At 41.0% G+C, this 24,290-nt stretch overlaps 1 protein-coding gene and 1 long non-coding RNA gene across 2 annotated transcripts; one reads left to right on the top strand and one right to left on the bottom strand.

The window, feature by feature from the left end:
• Positions 1–1,804: 1,804 nt before the first annotated feature.
• aldh9a1 (aldehyde dehydrogenase 9 family member A1) lies at positions 1,805–22,434 on the bottom strand. Its single transcript, XM_003219875.4, has 12 exons — positions 22,296–22,434; positions 20,418–20,624; positions 16,773–16,918; positions 14,516–14,645; positions 11,910–12,044; positions 11,222–11,418; positions 10,557–10,697; positions 8,417–8,605; positions 7,431–7,518; positions 6,051–6,192; positions 3,534–3,646; positions 1,805–2,232 (listed from the first exon to the last, which is right to left on the bottom strand). The coding sequence occupies exons 2-12, from the start codon at positions 20,596–20,598 to the stop codon at positions 2,138–2,140; spliced, it is 1,557 nt and encodes a 518-aa protein (XP_003219923.2). The 5' UTR covers positions 20,599–20,624; positions 22,296–22,434; the 3' UTR covers positions 1,805–2,137.
• On the top strand, positions 12,986–17,704 carry LOC134298640 (uncharacterized). The gene is made up of 3 exons (XR_010005734.1): positions 12,986–13,074; positions 15,508–15,564; positions 17,551–17,704. It is a non-coding gene; the product is annotated as an uncharacterized LOC134298640 (long non-coding RNA).
• Positions 22,435–24,290: the final 1,856 nt, after the last annotated feature.

Raw genomic sequence — 24,290 nt, 5'->3', positions numbered from 1 at the left:
GAGGAGGGCGACTGAAACGATCAAAGATTTGGAAACCATGAGTCCCTATGAGGAGTGGCCTAAAGAGCTGGGCACATTTAGCCTGAGGAAGGGAAGGCTGAGAAGAGACATAAGAACTATGTTTAAATATCTGAAAGGATGTCAAAAGGAAGAGGGACCAGGCTTGTTTTCTGTAGTCCTGGAGACTAGGACTTAGAGCAATAGGTTCAAATGACAGGAAAGGATATTCCACCTGAACATTAGGAAGAACTTCCTGACTGTAAGAGCTATTTAACAGTAAAACTCTCTGCCTTGGTATGTGATTGAAGTTCCTTCTTTTGAGACTTTTAAGCAGAGTCTGGGTGGCGATCTGTTGGATGTGCTTTGATTGTGCTTTTCCTGCATGGCAGAATGGGGTTGGACAGGATGGCCCATGTGGTCTCTTCCAACTCTATGGTCTTAAAAGGGGCTTCTTGACAATTAAGAGCAGTTCAATAATTGAACCAATTGCCTAGGAGGAGTGGTGGAGTCTCCTCTGCATTCTTTCAATAAAGAGGCTGAACAGCTCCCTCCTGGCAATGCACTGACTGGAGATCCTTCATTGAGCAAGGGATGGGACCCAACAGACTGCTGGAGAAGAGTGTGTGAGCATTTGCCGTGCAAAAAACTGATATTTTTGTGCTTTGTGAGGGTGACGAAATAATCTCCCATTGGAGAAAAACTTCATCACACGTTTATGTTCTGGTTTTTTTTTGAGCCAAATTATTTCTGATCTTCCTCAGTGTACCTATGACTTCAAAGGAGCATGTTTGTGTTTCTGAGCTCAGATCCAACCTTTGTCTCCTACACTGGTTCTGGATACATTATGATTTGGCTTCTGTACCACTTTCCCTGCACAAAAGCACATGAGAATCATTCCTCACTGTTGATTTTTCAAACTGCACGAGAAGGTCAAAATGTACATATAACCATCCTCAACAAAATTCTGATAGGATAAAATAAGAGTGTGCCAGAAAAATCAGCATTGTTAAGAATCCGATCCTTCTTTAAGGTACCAACCACCTGACTTATTGGGGTCACTTTATGCCTCACTGTTTGCTCAGTTAATTCCACTGGATGCTCATATTCATCATGCAAAATCTTATACAAGTGATATCACTTTATACAAGTGATATATCAGCCCCCTCCTTCCTGGTGTTCAGGAAAAAAACTTAAAACCTGGTTATGCAAGTAGGCATTTGGCGAGTGACAAAATCACAAGCTAAGACCTATCACGATATAAACATAAATGAAGCAGCTAAATGATGACTATGGGACTGGTGCAATATTAATATGTTTTATGTTTTCTATTTTACGTTATGATGCTTTTATGTGTAGTATTTTAATGATTTAATTCGTATTTATGTTTACTGATTTTAGTTAGTTATGTATTGCTTTTGTATCAGGCCCGTAGCCAGGATTTTGATTTTGGGGGGGGGGGGGGTTTGATTTTGGGGGGCGGCTGAGTCTGAGTGAGGGAGGATCTACCCTAGCAAACCTTTTGTATTGTTATCCCAATATTCCCATGCATATGGGATATATTGAGCATGGTGATCAGATCATGATATGAATAAACATAACAGTTTAAATAATAAATGTAAGGCCTTCTCACGGAACACCTTGAGAATTTCAGGTGGGAGGCTGAAGCCCCTCAAGCTCCCCTCCCCCTGGCTACATGCCTGTCTTGTATGTATATTGAATTTTGTCTTATTGTACGCCACTTTGAGTCCCACTTAGGGTGAGAGAGAGCAGGACAGAAATGTAAGTAAATAAATAAACAACTAAATAAAATAATCCCAGGATTTTTATTTGTTTTTAAAAGTGCTCATCTAGAAAAAATAGCATAGATACAATCATTTTTGTGACATATGTTCACTTATTGCCTACAACTGCAAGATGTTGACAGCAGAAACAGAGAAAGGACCAGCAGGAACATTTGCTGTCTAGCAATTGGGTATTTTGCCTTTCTCCATAGTAAGTGCAAGAGAAGAGAGCAGAGTGATATAACAGAATTCAAAATGGAGGCAGACAGTAATATTGTCACACACTCAGGTCATTTTCACAGTACATGGTACTTCACTTGATTGCTAGCTGGAAGCAGTCGACTGGACCAGTACCACTAAAACACTGATTCCACATTGCCCATCTCCACGCAGACAGTCTTCAGTTGGGAATAATATTCAATTGCCGCTTCCCCATTCTCTCGGCCAAATCCTACAAAAGAAAGATACTTAGCATGGGACTGTTACAGCAAGACTCTGAAAGCTTGGGCAGAGCTCACATGACAGAGTGGACCATGTGACAACTAACACTGAATGCAACATAACTGTTTCGCTTTTAAATACTTTTTCTCCTTTTTGGACATTTGAGCTTTTATGTTTGCAAAGGAAACCTGGTTAAAATTTAACTGATACAAAGTAAAGGACAAAAACAGTTCACTGGTGAAAGAAAATTAACTTTTTCAAAGACCTGACCAGATAATCCTAAAAGGTAGCAGAGTGTGGCACTGACAGATTATTTAACTTCCACATGAAACACCATTTTTGTCCTTTGGGTAGGTTGCCTGATTTGTTTATTGTTTCAAATCCAATTTATCCACTAGAGATTCACTGATAACACAATGCTATGCATGTTTAGTCAGAACTATGGCTTACTGACTTCAAAAGTACTTACTTCCGTTAATGCAGAACTGCAACCTCAATGCATTACTGGTTTTAAACTGAGTGGTTTTTTAAAATCCAGTTTGAGAAGGGAGTGGAAAAAGATTGAACTGTGACATAACTGGTATTCAAAGTAGTAAAATACACAGCTATTTGCTGCCACCAACTGGATGAATGATCTTCATCTGTACTTAATTCTTATAGGGAACATTAGTCCCGTTCAGGGTCTTCCAGAACATACTTAAAGCAAAAACAGAGGAGGGAATGAGAATGCACACATATGTTGTCCTCAAACCTCCCTAAGCATGAAGATGGAAGTTAGAGCTTCATATTACATATTGACCACATCATAATGTATTTAAAGAGCTCCCATAAGCAACAATTTAACCTGCTAGTTTCTGTTAATGAGAACCTTATAACTGCATTTAGCCCAAAAGAGTTGCAGCACCCTCTTCAGCAGGTGCTTAGGATAGGAGATGACACATGGACGCTCAAGTACCTGTGCATTATGTCCTCATCCTCATTTAACCTTCTGTATGTTGAAGTGAATGTTTTCTGTATATTAATAAAATAAACAGTGCACTTCCACAACAGTATCACTGCTCAACTTATCTATATGTATACATCCCATAAAACAACTCTCTGCTTCAGTGAGTCTGTAATGCCCCTTGCAGACTAGACCCATTTTGCAAGAAGAATCAAAGCAAACTGCATCTGGAATCTTGTGTCAAAGCAATGTCAATTATGTATACAGACTTTTGCAGCTCTCCTAATTCACAATTCTAACTTGATTAATGTTTATACTTATTTTCCAATTCTCATAGAAATATTGCAGCAACCAATTGCATGGGTCACCTGACATCTTGTATCCTCCAAAGGGAAGTTCCACGGGGCTAACATTGTAATTGTTGATGAAACACACCCCAGCCTGGAGACCAGCAGCTACTCTGTGGGCCCTCTGAATGTCCCTGTGAAGTAGAAGAACAAGGTTGAGCAAAGCACTTTCTGCTCAGCACAGAATTCATGTGGTGATCCCTGAATTCCATTTCCTATGAGGCATGGTAAAGTAATCCAAACACTGACAGGCACATCTGCCACCATGTGAAGACATTATTGCCAAAGCTTTACTACAGTCCAAAGACCCAAAGAGCTCAACAGTCAAAGACACACAAAGTGTGTACAGATTGAAATACAGGACGACACACTAGACAGAGTACATATAAACAAGAACGAAAACCCTGCAAGCAAATACAAAGGCAAGTTTCAATCTGAGTCTAATACAGGAAGTTGTTTTATCTTGGCTACCTCAGAGAGAAATTTGGCAATGGCCAGAGTCACATGGGGGAGATTATCTCCTCACAAAAACTTCACATAGAATTGAGCGGATATAACCAGGTAAAATGCTCAGTAATATGTTAATATGTTGTCGAGTCTGCTTATAAAAACTGTGGGACAATAAGATGCATGGGCAAAGTCTGGCATTATATGGAACACCAGCAAATCTGCCTTGAAACATTTCAGAGGGGACACATTACATCTTGCCTTGGAGGCAAGGCAGTCATATTTGGCAACAGTCAAATTCTTCAGATAATTTGTTCCGTGGAGTGGCCCAACAGTATATAAAGTAAACAATGCATTTGGGAAGCAAGAAACATATGAGCGAGAAAGCAGCTCACAGAAGGCAATGTCCCACAGTTTTTATTTAATAGATGTAAAAAAGTAAAGGTTTTCCCCTGACGTTAAGTCCAGTCATGTCTGACTCTGGGGGTTGGTGCTCATCTCCATTTCTAAGCCAAAGAGCCGGCGTTGTCTGTAGGTCATGTGGCTGGCATAACTGCATGGAGCGCCGTTACCTTCCCGCCGGAGCGGTACCTATTGATCTACTCACATTGGCATGTTTTTGAACTGCTAGGTTGGTAGGAGCTGGGGATAACAGCGCTTTAACACACTGCGCCACCACCAGGGGCCCTTTAATGTAAGTGCCATGTTGAAACTCAGGTGATTTAAAAGGGATAAAGAAAGGCCAGGAAAAGATGCTTTTTAAAGAATTAAGCTTAAACCAGTGACTTAGACCTGAGCCCAAGCCAAAAACAAAGACCTTAAACTAATATTTAAGGGACAACCATCAATACATGTGAAGACATCACTAGAGAAGAATGGCGCACCATTTTTATCAATCAGAGACCGACTGAGCAGCAAGTAGTTCTCTATCATGTTCTGGGCCAATTTGATCCTTCCATGCTTATAACATCTCTAAATATTATTACTATTCTTCTTATTATTATTATTTTATCATCATCATCATCATCATCAACAACAACATATTTCTATCCTGCCTTTCTCCCTATGGGGACTCAAGGTGGCTAGCAAATAAACACACCCACTAATTTTTTTAAAAATAAGACCGATACAATTTTTTTAAAGCAATCATTTATGTATGAATACAAACGTTAAAATACAAAAACACCCCATAAAATTACATCCAAAACCCACCCACTCCCAAAAAAATCTCATTCACAATCTCCCTCTTGGGAATTCCACAGTCTGGGAGCAACCACCAAAAAGGGTCTGCCCCTTGTTCCCACTGAACGCCCTTGGGAGGATGCTGGGACAAAGAGAAGATTTTGCACTAATGATCGTAAATTTCTAACATGTTCATAGAGAGAGATGGGGTCCTTCAAATAACTTGGACCTAAGCCGTATATGGTTTATAGGTCAAAAACAACACTCTGAATAGTGCCTGGAAACAGGTTGGCAGCAGAGAAGATGTTGCAACAGTGGGGTTGTGTGCTCCCTGTAGCTAGCACTAGTTAGCAGTCTGGCTGCTGCTCTTTGAACCAACTGAAATTTCTGAGCACTTTTCAAAGGTAACACTACAAAGAGCGCATTACAGCAATCCAATTTGAATGTAACCAAGGCGGGAACCACTGTGACTAGATCCAACTTCTCTAGAATAAGGCATTGGCACACTAGCTTTAACTGTGCAAAAGTACCATTGGTTCACTGCTGATACCTCCAGGTTCAGGGCAGAATCCAGGAGTACCCCCAAACTGTAAAGCTGAGCTAAAGATGAGGAGTGTGACCTCATCTAACAGGCCGAATCCCTATCCTAAGATCTTACAACTGATCAGGAGCACCTCTGTTTTGGATTAAGCTTCAATTTGTGTGCCCTCATTCAGTTCATTACAGCTTCCAGGCACCGATTTAGCATAGTAACAGCTTTTTTTAAATTTGTGGGGGGGGGGGGGGGGAAGCAACAGTAGAGTTGGGTATAATCTGCTTAGATATGTCACGACAGAGAACATGCACCAGTTATCATCCACTAGTCTCTCACCACTCTGACTAAACCTTATTTCCTTTTATCAGTTTTACCTGGTAAAGACCCCTGCTGCAAGGCCAAAACGAGTGTTGTTGGCCCTCTCCATAACTTCTTCTTCTGTGTCAAAGGGCAGGATGGACATGACAGGACCAAAAATCTCTTCTTTTACACATGTCATGCTGTCCTTACAGTTTCCTAGGATCAACAAAGGAATTGATAGTTAAACATCCACCTATTCTGAGCACACAGATAATCCACTTCAATTATAGCTATTCTGCACATAAGAAAGATGAGATTTTAGAATTATCTGCATAATAGGCCTGATAGCAGCTTATATTGGAGCAAACCAGTGAAGTAACAAAAATCTATACATGTTTATAGGGAAAGAAGTCCTAGTTTATCTTATGGAACTTGCTTTATTTATTAATGCATAGAGTCTAGACCATAGATAAATTATAATTCTTGGGATCTATTCTGTCTAACCTACATCACAATAATGTGTTAGAAAAAAAATCTATTTCCTGTGTGATACCAAGTGTATGGCAAATGGCAAGGTTTCTCTTTTCGCCTTGGCAGCAATGGATGCTTGGGGTAAACTTACTGCTGACATTGCAGTTGACTGGCTAAAGAATTTATATTGTATCTTAATAGTATTGAATAGTATTGAATTGTAGGAGGCAAGACCTATATGCCAATTGTTTTATGCAGTACCTTAATATTGTTTTATATTGTTGCCTCTTTATATTGTTTTATATCATTGTCTTTTTAAATATTATATTTATTTATGTGAATGCGAATGACTCATGGTCTAGGCATGTTTTTTTTCAAAAGGAAATTTCAAATAATTGGGCCTGTTGTAAACCAAATTATATTATCAGGGAAAAAATGCTTTTACTGGCCCTGCTTCAAACATTCAAAAATCATCTATAATCTTAATACATCCAAGTATGCACAGAGAAAACACAAATGTCAAAAGAATGAATGTAGCCCTCCAATAAGTTTGCCCTTCTATGCACAAGGAGTTTTTCTATATAAGAGACTATTCAACCACACAATGCAACCTGCCAAAGTGTTTATTTTGAATATGTCATTCTGCTCTTTGTATCTTTACAACTTCAGCAAAAATTATACAAAGATCAGTTTCCTCAACTAAAAATGACATTGACGCTTCACCAAACTCCATACCAATGTGAGCATAATACTGTATTTCTTCGATTGTAAGATGCCATCAATTGCAAGAGACATTCTAATTTCAGCACCACCGCCAAAAATACTTAAAATACACCTGGTATTCTAAAACACACCCCATTTTAAGAGATGTTTATATAAGAAAAAGTGTGTCTGAGAATTGAAGAAATACAGGAAATAGGGTATACCCTCCCTTCTGGACAAATGAAAGCTTTGAGAGCCAGATGTCAATAAGGTATCCATACCTAGCACGCAGGGAGACATGTAAAAGCCATCGGCCAGCTTGGGATCATCTGGCACATATAGGTCCCCACCACACAGTACCTGTGCACCCTGCAAAATGCAACACAACAAAAGGTAGACTTACATAGTCATAACAGCATAGTACATAGACACATATGGTAATCAATTAAAGCTTGCCCCTAGACAAATTCAGCCCAGGCAATAAATGGACCAAAGGTGGGATGACCATAGCAGAACATCATGACTGGATAGCGCCACTGAATGGCAATGGATAGGCTAACTCTGCCAACATGGCATGACATAGATGTTTAGAGCAAAATACTTGGAAGTGTGCTCCTGTCAGCATATAACCAAAGAATATACTTCCCTGCCTTCACTGTGAGTGCGCATGCCATTTCATATACTGAGAATTCTTGCAACCAGTTTATCCAGTTTTTTTGTTTTTTGAATTCTTACTCCTGGGCAGGTTACAATTTGAGCTCAGCGCACAGATCTGGTTTCCTTCCCTAATTAGGCCCCTGATTGGGAACTGATTTTAGTTTGGCCTTCACATTGCTCTTTTGCAATACACAACATTTTTCACTCCTGAAAATAGCAGTCAAAGCATTATGCAAGCCAAAGCTGCAATACATGGCAGAATGCCTGTGTCAAAATGCAGCCAAATATAAAGTCCTTAAATGTGAACAAATAAAATGTCAAACCCTTGAGCTTTTCTCTTATTCGGGGCCTGTAACTCCTAAAAAGCCTGTAACAAAATCAGGTTATAGTGGGATATCCTTTTAGCAAGATCTAAAACCACCAATATATAAGCAATAGATTAGCTGAATTTCCATCAATGAACCTAGGCTCTGGTTCACTCTGTTTCCTTCTAAACAGTTTTGCCACATAGAGCCCCTATTTTTTGTACCAAAAATACAGTCCTGTATGATGCTTTTTCTAACTTGTCCTAGAAGGGTTCACCTCTACTCTCTATCCCCCCTAAACTCACCTGGTCCTTTGCTTGTTTCACAAAACTCAACACCTTCTCCAGGTGGGGCCGGTTGATAAGTGCTCCCATCCTTGTGTCTTCTAGGAGAGGGTCACCAATTTTGATGTTCTGGGCTTCTTTCACAACTTCATTAGTGAAAGCATCGAGGATTTCACGTTGTACAAATACTCGAGTACCATTGCAGCAAACCTGAGACAGAGAATCAGGTCTGAGAAAATTCTGACATAGTGCAAATTTTTTAGATGGCCATCAAATGTTACAAGACAAGATCAGTCCTGGAGTGTCATCTGATAAAGGGATCATAGCTGAAAAGAGTAACAGCTGACTGACCTGTTTTCCTCACCCAAGGATTCAATGAGAAAAGGGAAATGATTTCTTGAAGAGCAAGGAAAGTGGGCTTCTGGGAAAATCTTGCTATTGCTATAATAGACCACAATGTGAAACAGGGCAAAGGGCCAATGACTGAAAACTCCAAAATCCTCTTCTCATGCATAATAAAATATTGCTGAAAGCTAAATCAAAAATTAAAAAACTGCTAGCTTTCTAGAAATTAACATGTTTCAACTCCTCCCATCTCAAGCCATCAATAGGAGTTTAGTCCAACTTCCCAAACTGTGACCCACAGAACCGTAAGGTTCTGCAAAAGCATTATAGGGGTTCCGTAAAAATCTTTTTAAAAATCTGTTTAAAAAGACCGTGCCAGCATATGAAGATCTTATTAAAATTCAGTGTACCTCTCTTTTAAGAACAACATTTGGATCTGTACCACTGAATAAATATTAAGTGAGACTGACAGGCATATGGCTGCCAGTGGTTGAAAAGATATCTGAGCAATGCTCCCCTTCATGTCCACCTATTGATCTGAATCAGACTCTTTAGCTCTGTGGTTCCCAACCTTTTTTTGACCAGGGCCCACTTGAACAGGGACCACTATGATCAGGGACCACTTTCCAACATTAGTACCAAAAGGGTTACGATTTGGTTTGGCTATTTGGGGTGCGGATTCAGAAAATTATTATTATTATTATTATTAAACTTTATTTGTACCCCGCTAGCATCTCCCGAAGGACTCGATGCGGCTTACAAAGGCCAAGGCCTCAACACACAATATAACAATACAAACAGAGGCAAATTAAAAGAATTAAAACAGTATAAACCACAAGCAATAACAATACGCTAAACACAATAGAACTGGGCCGGGCCAGAGTAATGGGTACACGATTAAAAGTGCTGATGTGACACGTGGTAATTCCATTGGATAGACCATATCAGCTCTAGTTTCTGATACAGAACATATACCATCCAATTGTAGCCATCTGCTTGCCCACAGAAAACCATATTTAATAATCTAAAGCTGATGTGATCTATCCAGTGCTATGGTCAGCTCTGCGGAAAGGAGCAGAAATAAAATTAATAAAATTAGTAAATAAAGAGGAAAGAGGTTCACAGACCAGATTTTTGTTCTCGCGACCCAACGGAACCACTGATCTGGAGTAAGTTGAATGCAGCCCCAGAGATACAGATTCAGCTGTTGGACATAAGGCCCAATATGAAAACTATTTTAAGTACAAAAATTCAATAATTTCATTCATCACTTTAGGTGTGAATTCAGTATCAAAATAAATGCATCAAAATAAATGTTTGTGGTCATATCCAATATTTTCTTGTACCAAAACAAAGGTTTATGGTTATATTTTAAATGTTTCCTCTTTTTTCCTGAGCCTATGTCATTATACAAAATACTCATGCAATAGGAGTAGATGAAAGAAAGAATAATTTTGTGGGTTCACAGTGCTTAGGGAAAGAGTTTAGGTTCCATGGGGAGGGGGAGTCTTCTGAAGGGTTCCATGATCAAAACAGTTTGGGAACAGCTGTTCTAGAGGGTCACATATTCTTGTTTCTGACTGATAAAACTGAAAACTTACTTAAGGGCACTTTAAAATAAAATAAGTCTGCATTAAACTAGGCTGGGGTGGAAAAATTCATACTTTTCTGCTAGCAATCCTCTAGAAACTTCACGAGTCTCTGCAAAGAAACTACTTCCAACTCCAGGAAATGGTCAGAGGAATAGATCCAGTTTTGAAAAATATGGACAGCAGAACACTGTTATAAAATGTTTCCTCTCCCAGAAGCTGCCTACCTCGCCTTGGGTAAGAAAATTAGCCATGAGCGCTCCTTTCACAGCATTCCTAAAGACACAATCAGAAAAGATGATGAGGGGGGACTTGCCCCCTAACTCCAAAGTAACTGGTTTTATTCCTTTAGCTGCCAGCTCCATAACCTATTGAAGAAAAAGACAAGACAGGGAAAATAAACAAGAAGATTGAACTAACATAGCTCCATAGAATCTCCAGATTTAGAAAAAGGGCCAATCTCAGCAGGACTCCACATTAATGCTTTCCTTTCAAAACAGACATTTTATTCATCCGCCATGATTCAAATGATGTGTGCTGGGCATTTCTAAGCATGTACTGGCTTCACATAAGCACCGTTTCCCTATTTTGTTTGCAGTATGATGTAAGGCATACATTTTGTGTGATAGGAGTAGTTATCACTCAGTAGTTATCACTACAGAAGTCACTGAAACTACTAAGGACCAAAATACAGCAGCTTCCACAGGCATACACTTAACACATTCTAATCACTGGATCCCTTCAAACTGACATCTCCCTTCAAGGGCACAAAACCACTTATGAATTTAGCCCAGCATAGCCATCAAAGACATGGTACTCAATGACAATTCACCTCTTTGGAATCCACATGTTAACATTTACTGTTCCGTGGTGTCGGTATTGCTACTTGTACCTTGCTGCCTGTTGGCACACTCCCAGTAAAAGAGATCTTGCGGACCTTTGGGTGCTGAATCAGAAACTGGCCTGTGGCAGCCCCACCTTGCACCACATTGAAAAGCCCCTTGGGAACACCAGCCTCATTGTAGATTTCCGCCAGCAACAGAACAGACACTGGGGTGAAGGGAGAAGGCTTGAAAACCATGGCATTACCTACACAAGAATAAGCAGAAGTGGAAAGGAGGTGTGTTATGTCTGCCTAGAGATAGCTACATTTGCAAAGGAAATGACAGAGGGATTCAAGCCCCATCTGGTTCAATCATGGCAGATCAGCAAAGGCTATCAATAACAAAGGCAAAAAGCCACACTCTCAACCAGCCAGAGAGGAAAAATCATACAAGTCATTGCAAGCCTAATGTTTGTTCACTTCATAATGTGTTTTTTCAGCTCTGTCTTCAGTACATTTTTAATTTCTGCTCTTTTCTGAATAATTTGACCTTTCATTGTTTGGTTCTCCTCCAGAACTCTTTAAAAAAAATCCCTTTACATCCCACAGAAAGAGCAGTAGAACATCCAGGTTTTATTCCTTGCTCCATTTTTCACAAACCTAGTGAAAAATGGTGGCACTAAGAATTTCATAACAATAATCTGTAGCTACTACTTTTGGGGAATAATCTCTTCTCAAAGAGGAACATCTCCTTTACCACAGGCTAAAGCAGGAGCTGACTTCCAGCAGGCAATCTGAAAAGGGTAGTTCCAAGCTCCTATCCCAACACACACTCCAAGAGGCTCTCTTCTGGTATAACCAAAGGATCCTTGAGGGAGCTGGACGTGCTGACCTAAACCACAAAAAGAAGACAAGACGTGCATGAGTTGAATAGATCAGACCTGTAAATAAGGCCACAAAATTGGCAAGTTGACTATCAGGCCAATACTTGCTTACTGCTAAGCAGACTGCCAGGCAGGGCTAGGATGATTCCTCACCTCATTGTACTCCTGAGGTGTTTCTGGAAGAAAAGACTCGTATTCTTTATACTCAGCAGAGATACTGAAAGCACTGCTAGAAGAAGTGGAGTGTACCACAGCCATCTCTGGCCAAATAACTAGACAGTCCCTGGCTTATGAGCAAGATAGGTTCTGTAGGTTTACTCTCAAGTCGCATGTGTACATAAGTTGGAACATGTATATTTTTAAATGTAACTCCAGCCTATCTATCTATCTATCTATCTATCTATCTATCTATCTATCTATCTATCTATCTATCTATGTGTGTGTGTATGTTTTGCATAGCATAAATAAATAATAAATAATAACTAATAAATAAAACTTTATATCCCGCCCTCTCTCCAAACAGGACTTGGGATCAGCTTATTGATCTACTCACATTGGCATGTTTTCAAACTGCTAGGTTGGCAGGAGCTGGGGCTAACAGCGGGCGCTCATTCCACTCCCGGGATTTGAACCTGGCACCTTTTGGTTCGCAAGTTCAGCAGCTCAGAGCTTTAACGCACTGTGCCACCAGGGACCCCCAATATAACAATAGCACAATAGAAAATTAGCGCCAATTAAAACTTGCTGCTGGATTTAAACATGAGATTTTGCTGGATTTGAACATGAGCTGGATTTTAAGCACAAAAAAGAGTTAGGACCCCTGTGGTGCTTGTTTTACTGTCTGTGACCCTGTTCAAAAGATTTCACATCACTTTCCCTGTCACAATTGGCTTTTGAAAAAATTGGCTTGCCATGGAAACAAGCATTGGTGAGAAAGCTTGACTGGAGACACCTTTTTCCAATGGTAACTCTTAACAGAAGTGGATTTCCCTTTCTAGGGGTAGATTTCCTCTCAGTTCCTGTTGTCTCACCCCATCTGTAAGTAGGAGTTGAATGTAAGTTGGATGTTTGCAACTCAGGGACTGCCTGTAATTTCCAGCATAGAATTCATAGTCACTTACAAAAGTTGAGTTTTCCTCCTGTACTAATGTGACCAGAACAAGAAGTAGCTTTCTGTCATTCAAAAAATCACAACATATAGGAATTCTCTGATGGAGGAAGAGCAGGCCGGCTCAAATTAAATCTCTCTGTGCACAATCTGTCGGCATCAGAATAGACACCATCCCTAGTAGTGGTCAGTGCCTATTTCAATACATTGTAACAAACAGCAATGGGGATCGTTTGTACTATTATTTATTTACTACATTTTTACCCTGCCCTCTCTCACCCCAAAGGGGACTCAGAACGGCTTACAAGTAATATGTACATACAATATTTTATATTATTAGAACAGCACAATATTAGCTGTGCTATTATTATACCACTATAATGTAATATTAGTAATATTACATTTAATATTTAATATATAATTTACTATATTGTATTATTATTAGTATTAGATTGTATTACATTATTATAGTATTATTATCAATATTATATGTATATACAATATATTATATTATTACCATAGTACAATATTAGTATTATATAGTACTATGTTGTTGCTGGGGGAGGGGCCCCCAACAAATGGCAAGTCTTGATAGTATACATTAATTTGGTGGTAAGAGCAGCAAAATGTGATGGTAATGACAACACAACCCAAAAACGAAAGTCTCTCCTGATTGGTAGACTGGCTTCCTCCCACTCAGAGGCCAGTGAAATGGCAGTTAAAGATGGTGCACTTTAATTTTACTATTTCACTGTAATTTCACTTTAACTGCCATTAATGTATCCTAAAGAATTCTGGGTCATGTAGTGAGACACTAGAACTCTCTGGCTGCCAATCCAAGATTCCATAGGATGTTACCATGGACATTAAAGTGGAATCACAGCTGTGGCAACTATTAGGTTGCAGAGATCTGACTGACATTGCTGGATGGCAGGAGAGTTTTTAACTTGAAGTTCTGACTGCAGGGAACCAAAGCCAATGCTTTTTTCTTTCTTTCTGCAGCACAAAAGTGATTCAAAAGACAAATTGGCATATTACAGTTACAACAGACATACAACATGAAAGATAATCAGGTCATTGTATATCTGTAATTGTATGCAATGTATCATGCAGTGGCCTTTACATATAAAAAGCATGTAATTCTCTGAACACCACTGTACAAAATGTGTTAAAAGAATCTAAAAAAAAACCCTGTAACATTTCAACCAAAATGTACCTTCTTTCTGAGGCTCTTTCCATGCCTGAGAGATATTTTACCTACATTTAAACTTCTGTGCTCTACCATGGAAGACAAGCTGGGAATAATAACAGATCCAAGCAGAGCAGAACTATAAAAACCAATAAGCAAACAAAAAGCAAGAGTGCACCCACCTGCCATGGAGCCAGCTAGGCCAGCATAGTATTGCAGACTCTGCCAAGATACATCAATGTCCACAAGGGCTTCAGTGATGGACTTTCCATTATTGATTGTTTCCATTGTAGCAATTTCTGCCCTCCGCTCCTGGTATCCCAACACAGAACACATTAAATTGACTGGTATGGATGTGGCTGAAGGAAGCAGCCAAAGCAAATTCAGCTGTTTTGTATTTTGCACACAAAATGGAAGTTGAGTGCTAATAAGTTCCTAGGATGTATGGCACATGTTTGAATATATTCTCTCTAGAGCACTGGTGTCAAAATTGCGGTCCTCCAGGTGTTTTGGACTTCAGCTCCCAGAATTCTTTGCCATTGGACAAGCTGGCTAGGGCTTCTGGGAGTTGGAGACACAATCACCTGGAGGGCTATAAGTTTGACACCTCTGCTCTAGAGAGTAAGGTAATCACAATGTTGGGAATTTACCCAATCTGGACCAGTCATTTATAGATTCTTTTTTAAACAATAATTTCAGTCCTGAAGTGTGCAGAAACTAAGGAAAACAAAATCTTCCAAGTAGTATAAATTACTCTTTCTTACCACCATTTGACAAAAAAAGTCTGTGCTCATATATTACAAAAAGTATAGTACATACTGTATTTTGTTTTTCTTATGTTAATGTGGCATTGAATCATTGCTAATTTGGATGCAGCTCTGAGTCCCCTTCAGGGTGGAGATAGAGCAAGGTAAAATACAGTAAATAAATAAAAAATTTAAACATTTTTTTTTAAAAAAGCTTTATATGTTTAGTCTATGCACATCATCTGTCATTTTCTATAGAAAGCCAACTAAGTTCCCTGCAATCTCCCATTTAACATTGTTGGCAAACTCCTGAATAATCAAACCTGTGAGAGCCAAGTCAGCAAAGGTCAAGGTTCAATTGTAATTGTATTACTGAAAACTGACTTATGTTTCTTTCTTTATTATATCCTACTTTTCACCTATCACAGGACCAATGGCAACTCTTAGCAAATGAGAAACAAAGTACATTAGTATGCCTGTTTGAGGTAAGTTTTTAAAATCAAATATAAATTAAATATATCTATTAAACACTAATTTACAACAGTTGCAACCCATGGGAACATAGTAAAAAGATAAAAGTATAATAGGTAAAGGTAAAGGTTTTCTCCTGACATTAGGTCTAGTCATGTCCGACTCTGCGGGTTGGTGCTCATCTCTATTTCTAAGCCAAAGAGCTGGCGTTGTACATAAACACCTCCAAGGCCATGTGGCTGGCATGACTGTATGGAGCACCATTACCTTCCCACCTGAGTGGTACCTATTGATCTACTCACATTTGCATGTTTTCAAATTACCAGGTTGACAGAAGCTGGGTCTAACAGTGGAAGCTCACCCCGCTCCCCAGATTTGAACCACCGACCTTTTGGTCAGCAAGTTCAGCAGCTCAGCAGTTTAACCTGTTGCGCCACCACAAAGTATAATGCACCCCATTAAAAAGATCTTTCTGCCACAGTATTTTATATACTGTCTAAAAAAACACTGAATGCATGAACAAGAATATATTACATTTGCCATACATACATAATGAAGGACATCTTGACTAATTTGTGGTAAGTAAATCTAAAATGCTGGTTATAAGAAACCTCCAGTTCAAAGTGTGCATACTACTGACAATGCTTTGGTGCAACACCTATGGCCTTTGTTGATTTCTCTGCAGTCTCTTTGTTGATTTCTCTGTGATTTCTCACAGTGGGACACAGAACAACAGAGTAGATGGACAAATCACCTTGTGCCTTGATGCCTATAATTTAGCTTCAGAAAACAAGTAGAAATGCTGTAAATTTAATTCAGTATACCCAAACCATGTGCTAAACTAGTGGTATTCACAAGCAGTATGAGAGAACTGGGAAAGAAAGGACATTTCAAGGCTTCTTCTGAGCAAAGGTTATGCTAGTTTATCTGAATATTGCACCAGGTTATTAATTAACGTGTTGCTTCTGAGAATCCATGTCTTTGGCTGCCAACCAAATTGTAGCCCACCCACCCCTACCACTGACATTCACACAAAGGTCTCCTCCTGTCCTCTAAAAACCATAAAGGAGTCAGTGGAAAGAAATGCTGGTGATAAGCACAAGGCATAGCTTGCTTTAAAGCAAAGTCAAACAAATAAATGCCTTCAGACTGCGGTGACAGCTTTGTGCGGACCCTTGACCTTTGAAAATTCTGGGGCAATTTATAAGGCATTGCCACATACCCGGATAATCCTGGCAGCCTCCAGTAGGATAGTACTCCGTTCCATGCCTGATTTCTGGCTCCATATTTTAAAGGCAGCCTGTGCACTCTGCACAGCCAGATCTACCTCCTTCTCTCCTGAGAAGCGAAACTTGCCAATAACTCTGCCTGGAAAAGAATAAATACATTTAGATATCATTTACATCTGTACTTTATAGGGACTGATATTGTATACAGCCGCTATTCTCATAGCTTGCTGGGTTTTTAAAATATTTTTTTAATAAATTGGGGTTTTATTGTTTCTTTAAGAATGACTGGGTCAATTTTATTAATTCATACTTTTCTGTATTTTGTTGTATTTGTATATCATTGAACTATTGAGTGTTTTTTGTGAGCTGCCCCAAGTCCCTTTGGGGAAATGGTGGCGGGATACAAATAAAGATTTATTTATTTATTTATTTATTATTATTATTATTATTATTATATGCTTTACTAACAATCTCTCTGCTACAAAGACTACATAAAAAGAAAGCCCATATGAACTCTGGCTTTTAGAAGTTCAGTTCTTATTACTCTCCTAATGGTCACACTCCTAAATTTTGAAAGTCACAATGAAGGAAGTGAAGGGGAATTTTTTTTACAGTACTGTATTTAAAACTATGCACACTAAAACAGCTCAAACTACATATCAAGAGTACATTCCGCACTTTGTTGATTAAGAACATTTACATCACTTGTCTAAAAATGTATGTCTTGGTTTGTATTTTTATTGTTTTACATAATCATTTCCTATTCTACAGTTCTGTTGGCAGTTGAAGTTCGAATAGACCTTCAGATTCGTGGGAACTATTTTGTCTTTTACTAGAAGAACAACATGCACCTGTGGAGCTTGAGGTAAAAACATACACTCAGAATTCAAAAATTCTAATGAAATGGTGCTCACATTTCATTCACACAAAAATATATTCTGAAGAGTTATCCTAAAGATTTTTCTTTTAAAATCAATTTCTATAGAACTTTATTCTTATATCCCGCTCATCTCCCCGAAGGGACTCGGGGTGGCTTACATGGGGAACAAGCCCAGTGGAACAAAAATTAAAATACATCATAAAATACATTTACAGTACAAGGCATAATCACATAAAAGCATGTAAACCATCATTAAAAACATAACCTCAACAAAAACTGATACCAATAGCTGAACCCAGTAGATATGGTCAGAGCTAAAAAGCATACCGGGGCTTGAGCAAAATACTCTAGGGACGGGGCTGGTGACAAAATTGCAAAAGGCTAGATATTAAATAGAGCTTGAAAGCCAAGTCAAAAATGTAAACCAATTAGTGAAAAGCACATTAAAAGAAACACGTTTTCAAATCTTTCCAGAAGATGGCCAGGGTGGACGCTAATTTAGTCCCGCTGCGGAGGGATTTCCAGAGCCAAGGGACCATCACTGAGAAGGTCCTCTCCTTCATCCCCACCAACCGCATTTGTGACAGAGGTGGGAGTGAGAGAACCACCTCCCCAGCAGATCTTAAGGCTTGCGCAGGTTCATAGCGAAAGATGGGATCGCAAAGATAGGCTGGAACCAAACCGTTTAGGGCTTTGCAGGTCACCTTGAATTGGGATCGGAAACTTATTGGTAGACAGTAGAGCTGTTTTAATATAGTCCCTGCATACAGGGCCATAGCCAGGAAAATGTTTTTTTGGGGGGTGAAACTTTTTTCTAGCGAATATATGCGAGTCTGAAAGTGTGAAACTCAGTAGAAAAAATAATGTGAAGTTCTTTGAAAGCTGAGTTTCAGACTTCAGTTTACGCTTTCCAGTCTAAGTTGCTTCCTGAACCATGAAGAAATGCAAGACACAAGTATTTACATTACAATCTCGCATACAAAGATGTATGCTGTTTAACATATATATGAATCCACTAGGAGCGGTCACTCAGACTGTTGGAGTCTGGTGCCCTATATATGCAGATGACAACCAATTATATTACTCATTTCCAACTAAAGCCAATGAAGCTGTCTTGGTCCTAAACCAGTGTCTGTCATCAATAACTGACTGGCTGAGAGGGGGGGAAATCAAAACTTAATCCAGACAAGACAGAGGTGATTCTGGTCAGTCAGAAGGAAGATCAGAGAATAGGTATTCATCTTATGCTAGATGGGGTTACACTCCCCCTGAAGACACAGGCATGCAAAGTAAAGGTACTCCTTTAAATTGCACTCAGCATTGGACCTGGAGACCCAGGTGTCTGCAGTGGCCAGGAGTGCCTTTGCACATTTAGAACGTGTGTGCCAACTGCATCCATTATTTGAGATTCCAGATCTGGTCATGATGGTACATGTCTTAGTTACATTCTGTTTGGATGCTTGCAAAACACACTTTGAAGAGTGTGTGGAAACTTCAGCTGGTACGAAGAGTTGTGGCCAGATTGCTAATGGGTTCTGGCTAGAGAGAGTACACAACTCCCCTGTTGCAACAGCTTCACTGGCTGCCAATCTGTTTCTAGGCACAATTCTAAGTGCTGGTATCTTCTTCTATATATATAAAAGGGTACTGAAATTTCGGCCTAGGACAAAATAACAAAACTACACATCACAGAAACACTAAACTTGGCAGTACAACCCCTCATCCATGCCTCTACGTTCATACAACAAAAAGAAAAGAAAAATGAAGTCCTAATTAGAGGGAGAGGAATAATTGTTTTTATCCAATTGCCGCCAGTTAGAAAGCTAAGCTCCGCCCACTTGGTCTCCTAGCAACCCACTCAGCCCAGGGGACAGGCAGAGTTAGGCCTCACTTAGGCCTCTTCCACACTACCTATAAAATACAGATTATCTGATTTTAACTGGATTATATGGCAGTGTAGACTCAAGGCCCTTCCACAGAGCTATATAACCCATTTATAATGGACTTAATGTAAGGCAAAACCTTTACCCTTTACCTTAACTACCACCAATTCCTCAATACAGTAGTCTCTCGCTTATCCAACGTAAATGGGCCGGCAGAATGTTGGATAAGCGAATATGTTGGATAATACGGAGACATGAAGGAAAAGCCTATTAAACATCAAATTAAGTTATGATTTTACAAATGAAGCACCAAAACATCATGTTAGACAACAAATTTGGTAGAAAAAGTAGTTCAATATGCAGTAATGCTATGTAGTAATTACTGTATTTACGAATTTAGCACCAAAATATCACAATATATTGAAAACATTGATTACAAAAATGTGTTGGATAATCCAGAACATTGGATAAGTGAGACTCTACTGTACTTTATTTCCCATACCACCATACTTCACCACAGCAACGCGTGGCCGGGCACAGCTAGTGACCTATAAAACCTTATACTGCTTAGGCTATTTGGCAGATTGTATCTCCAGGTGCAAACCTGCCTGGGCCCTGACATTGTCACGAGAGGCACTCCTCTCAGTCCCACCACCACTACAGGCTGTCCTTGTTGTTTTTTTGGTGGTAGGTTAAAACTTTTCTGTTAGGCAGGCTTTTAAAGAAGGTTTTTTAAGAGTGAGGGAGGTGATGCTGTGTTTTATTGTGTTTAATTCAATTCTTGTTTAACTCTGATTACATGTGTGTCCAGCACCCCCCACCCCCACCCCCGAATTCCAAGCCTCTAGGCCATCATTGCTCCAGGAGATAACTACCAGTTGCTGGTTCATAGGTCTCCTCCATGTGGTCCCCGTCTATTGGCTCGGTTCGGGCGCCATCTCGGTAGTTGAGGGCATGCTCCAGTTGAAATGTACCCGTGATGGTGCTCATGGCAGCGCAATGGAGGAGACGAGGGGCACTACGCAGAAGAGACAAGAAGCTGGGACTGAAAAGCATCCGAGGTGTGGTATGTAGGCACAAAGCTGCAGAGGAGGGAAGGATTACAAGATGTTTCAAAATGAGCGACCCTGTGTCAAAGCACAATGGCAACATGTTACAACTACAGAGAAAGTCACCAATAGTTTAATGAGTTGTAGCATTATCAACCTTTACTAACCATTTGCAGCCAGAAACAAATAGAAAAATGGAGACTATGTACAGGTCTTCTGAACGCCACCTAGATATTTACACAAACTTTTTGGCAACATCATGCAGTCTTTAAAAGAGTAGAAAACACTCCAGCTGGGATATCTCCAGCCAAACAGTAACATATGTTATACTTATTTTGCACAAGTTGCCATTTGAATACAGAGCTACACGCTTCATTATTTTTGAATGTATCTTTTCTGATTGCATATTAGATAATTAGATAGGTAAAGGTTTCCCCTAACATTAAGTCCAGTCGTGTCCGACTCTGAGGGTTGGTGCTCATCTCCATTTCTAAGCCGAAGAGCCGGCGTTGTCCGTAGACACCTCCAAGGTCATGTGGCTATCATGACTGCATGGAGCGCCGTTACCTTCTTGCCGGAGCGGTACCTATTGATCTACTCACATTGGCATGTTTTCGAACTGCTAGGTTGGCAGAAGCTGGAGCTAAAAGCGGGCGCTCACTTCGCTCCCCAGATTCGAACCTGTGACCTTTTGGTCTGCAAGTTCAGCAGCTCAGCGCTTTAACACACTGTGCCACCGGGGGCTCAAGATAATTCGATAATAATTAATAAAATAATGTCAAAAAAGCAAAAAGAAAACACTTCAGGAAATGTACTTTGTAGGAAGGGACACCCACCTATTTAGCAAAGTCTTGCAAATGCTGGTTTGATTTCAGTAAATGTTTTTGACAACCTACTTTCTATCTCAATATACCTGGGGTTGCGTTCACATTTCTTGGTTTAAAACAAAGCATTGCGAGTAGAAGGAGAAGAAGAAGCCCACTCTCGATCATTGCAAGATCTATGGAGCTGTGTTTCCTTTGGCCAGACAAAAGGCAACAGGCCTCTCAAATGCCTAGCAGAGTGAAAAAAATCGCAGGAATTTGACCCTCCCCTCAGTCAAGTTGTAGATTGTGAGCTGCAGGAATGCCAGAGAAGTGAGCTCCCTGAGGCAAGAAGGGGGAAGAGGCATGACTTTTGGAAATAACTGGAGTGAAAACAGTTGCTTTTTAACCCATCCTGGTCTGGAACTCTGGGCCCTTCCAGACAGCCCTATATCCCAGAATATCAAGGCAGAAAATACCACATTAACTCAAGATAACCCAGTTCAAAGCAGATATTGTGGGATTTTCTACCTTGATATTCTGGCATATAGAGTTATGTGGAAGGGCCCTCAGGCAGCACTCTCCCTTCTGCCTCCACCAGGCCAACATTTCCTCTTGCCCACAGTTTGATTGACACCAGTCTCGCCCACAGGCCAAAGTCAAGGGAAGGCTGAGGGAGGCAGCGGGGCAGACAACGCACACAACTTTGGCAAAGCAATGAGGAGAAGACAACAGAATGGACCATTTTGGGGGAGTAGGGGAGTTAAAAAGTTAAACCGTGCAAGAAGCCCCCCACAAAGGAGCCAGTTTACCCGCTTCTTCTTGCCAGAGGGGTCTAAGGAAGCCTCCTGTTGTACCCCCTTCCCCTCTTTCCCTTTCCCCTTCCCGAGGGCCCACTCACTGTGCAGCTCCTGACTCCTCTCTGCCGAGAAAGGCCTCTTCGGTCCTTTTGCTCCCCTATAACGGCCTTTGGACTCCCCCCTCGCTTGGCCCCGCCCACTCGCCCTGGCCCCGCCCTCTCGCCCTGGCCCCGCCCCTTCCCCTCGCGCCCACCCGCGGCACAACAGAGGCTGAAGCGGGGCGGACCTAAGGTGGCCCCGCCCACCCGCCTGCCACCAGGGGATTTCCCAAAGGGGCTCTGCCAGCCCCGCCCCCTGCAGCCTATTGGTCGGATGGAAGGGGGCGCGGTCTGTGATTGGGCAGAAGTGCTCCGAATGCCCAGACGAGAAGCAGCAGGAGTGGGCGAAGTGGCCAATCTATGCATTTAGAACAGGCATGCGCAAATTTTGCCCTTCCAGGTGTTTTGGACTCCAACTCCCACAATTCCTAACAGCCGGTAGGCTGTTAGGAATTGTGGGAGTTAGAGTCCAAAACACCTGGAGGGGCGAAGTTTGCCCATGCCTGATTTAGAATCATAGAGTTGGAAGAGACCTCATGAGCCAACCAGTCCAACCCCCTGCCAAGAAGCAGGAAAATCACATTCAAAGCACCCCCCACAGATGGCTATCCTCTGCTTAAAAGCCTCCAAAGAAGGCACCTCCACCACACTCCGAGGCAGAGAGTTCCACTGCTGAACAGCTCTCACAGTGAGGAAGTTCTTCCTAATGTTCAGATGGATCTCCTTTCCTGTAGTTTGAAGCCATTGTTCCGCACCCTAGTCTCCAAGGCAGCAGAAAACAAGCTCGCTCCCTCCTCCCAATGATTTCCGCTCACATATTTATACAGGGCCCTCATCATGTCTCTTCTCAGCCTTCTCTTCTGCAGGCTAAACATGCCCAGCTCTTTAAGCCGCTCCTCATAGGATTTGTTCTCCAGACCCTTGATCATTTTAGTCACCCTCCTCTGGACACCTTCCAGCTTCTCAACATTTCCCTTCAACTGCGATGCCCAGAATTGGACACAGTATTCTAGGTTTGGTCTGACTAAGGCAGAATAGAGGGGGAGCATGACTTCCCTGGATCTAGACGCTAGACTCCTACTGATGCAGGTCAAAATCCCATGGGCCCTTTTTGCCGCAGCATCACATTGCTGGCTCATGTTTAACTTGTTGTCCACGAGGACTCCAAGATCTTTTTCACACGTACTGCTGTCGAGCCAGGCATCCCCCATTCTGTATCTTTGCATTTCATTTTTTCTGCCTAAGTGGGGTATCTTATTTATACCCTGCCTATCTCCCTGAGGAGACTCGAGGAAGCAAACAACTTTGTATTTTTGCATCTTGTTGGAAACAAAAAACAATTCTGAGGCTTTCTTTGTTGGAGGAAGCAACCTCCTCAAGCCCCAATGGCGAAGTGTGTTAAAGCACTGAGCAGCTGAACGTGCAGACCGAAAGATCGCAGGTTCAAATCCCGGGAGCGGAGTGAGCACCCACTGTGAGTGCCCGCTGTTAGCTCCAGCTTCTGCCAACCCAGCAGTTCAAAAACATGCCAATGTGAGTAAATCAATAGGTAACACTCCGGCGGGAAGGTAACGGCGCTTCATGCAGTCATGCCGGCCACATGATCTTGGAGGTGTCTACGGACAACGGCGGCTCTTTGGCTTAGAAATGGAGATGAGCACCAACCCCCAGAGTCAGACATGACTGGACTTAACGTCAGGGGAAAACCTTTACCTTACTGTTTTTTTAGTATGTCAATTTATATCCTGAAGTATATGTCCTATTTGTTTTTGCAGTTTTCTTATCTCTATCTATCTAAAGCAGTGGGAGTGGTAGGAGTCCCTAATGGTGCAGTGAGTTAAACCCTCTTGCCAACAGGACTGGTGACCTGAAGGTTGGGTTGCTGACCTGAAGGTTGCTGGTTTGAATCCAACCTGGGTAGAGAGTGCAGATAAGCTCCCTCTATCACAGTAGTTCTCAACCTGGGGTCCCCAGATATTTTTGGTCTACAACTCCCAG

Source organism: Anolis carolinensis, chromosome 4 (assembly GCF_035594765.1).
Source record: "Anolis carolinensis isolate JA03-04 chromosome 4, rAnoCar3.1.pri, whole genome shotgun sequence".
NCBI classification, from domain to species: Eukaryota; Metazoa; Chordata; class Lepidosauria; order Squamata; family Dactyloidae; genus Anolis; species Anolis carolinensis.
The sequence above is the reverse complement of the archived record's forward strand: the minus strand, read 5'-3'. Positions and strand labels throughout refer to the sequence as shown.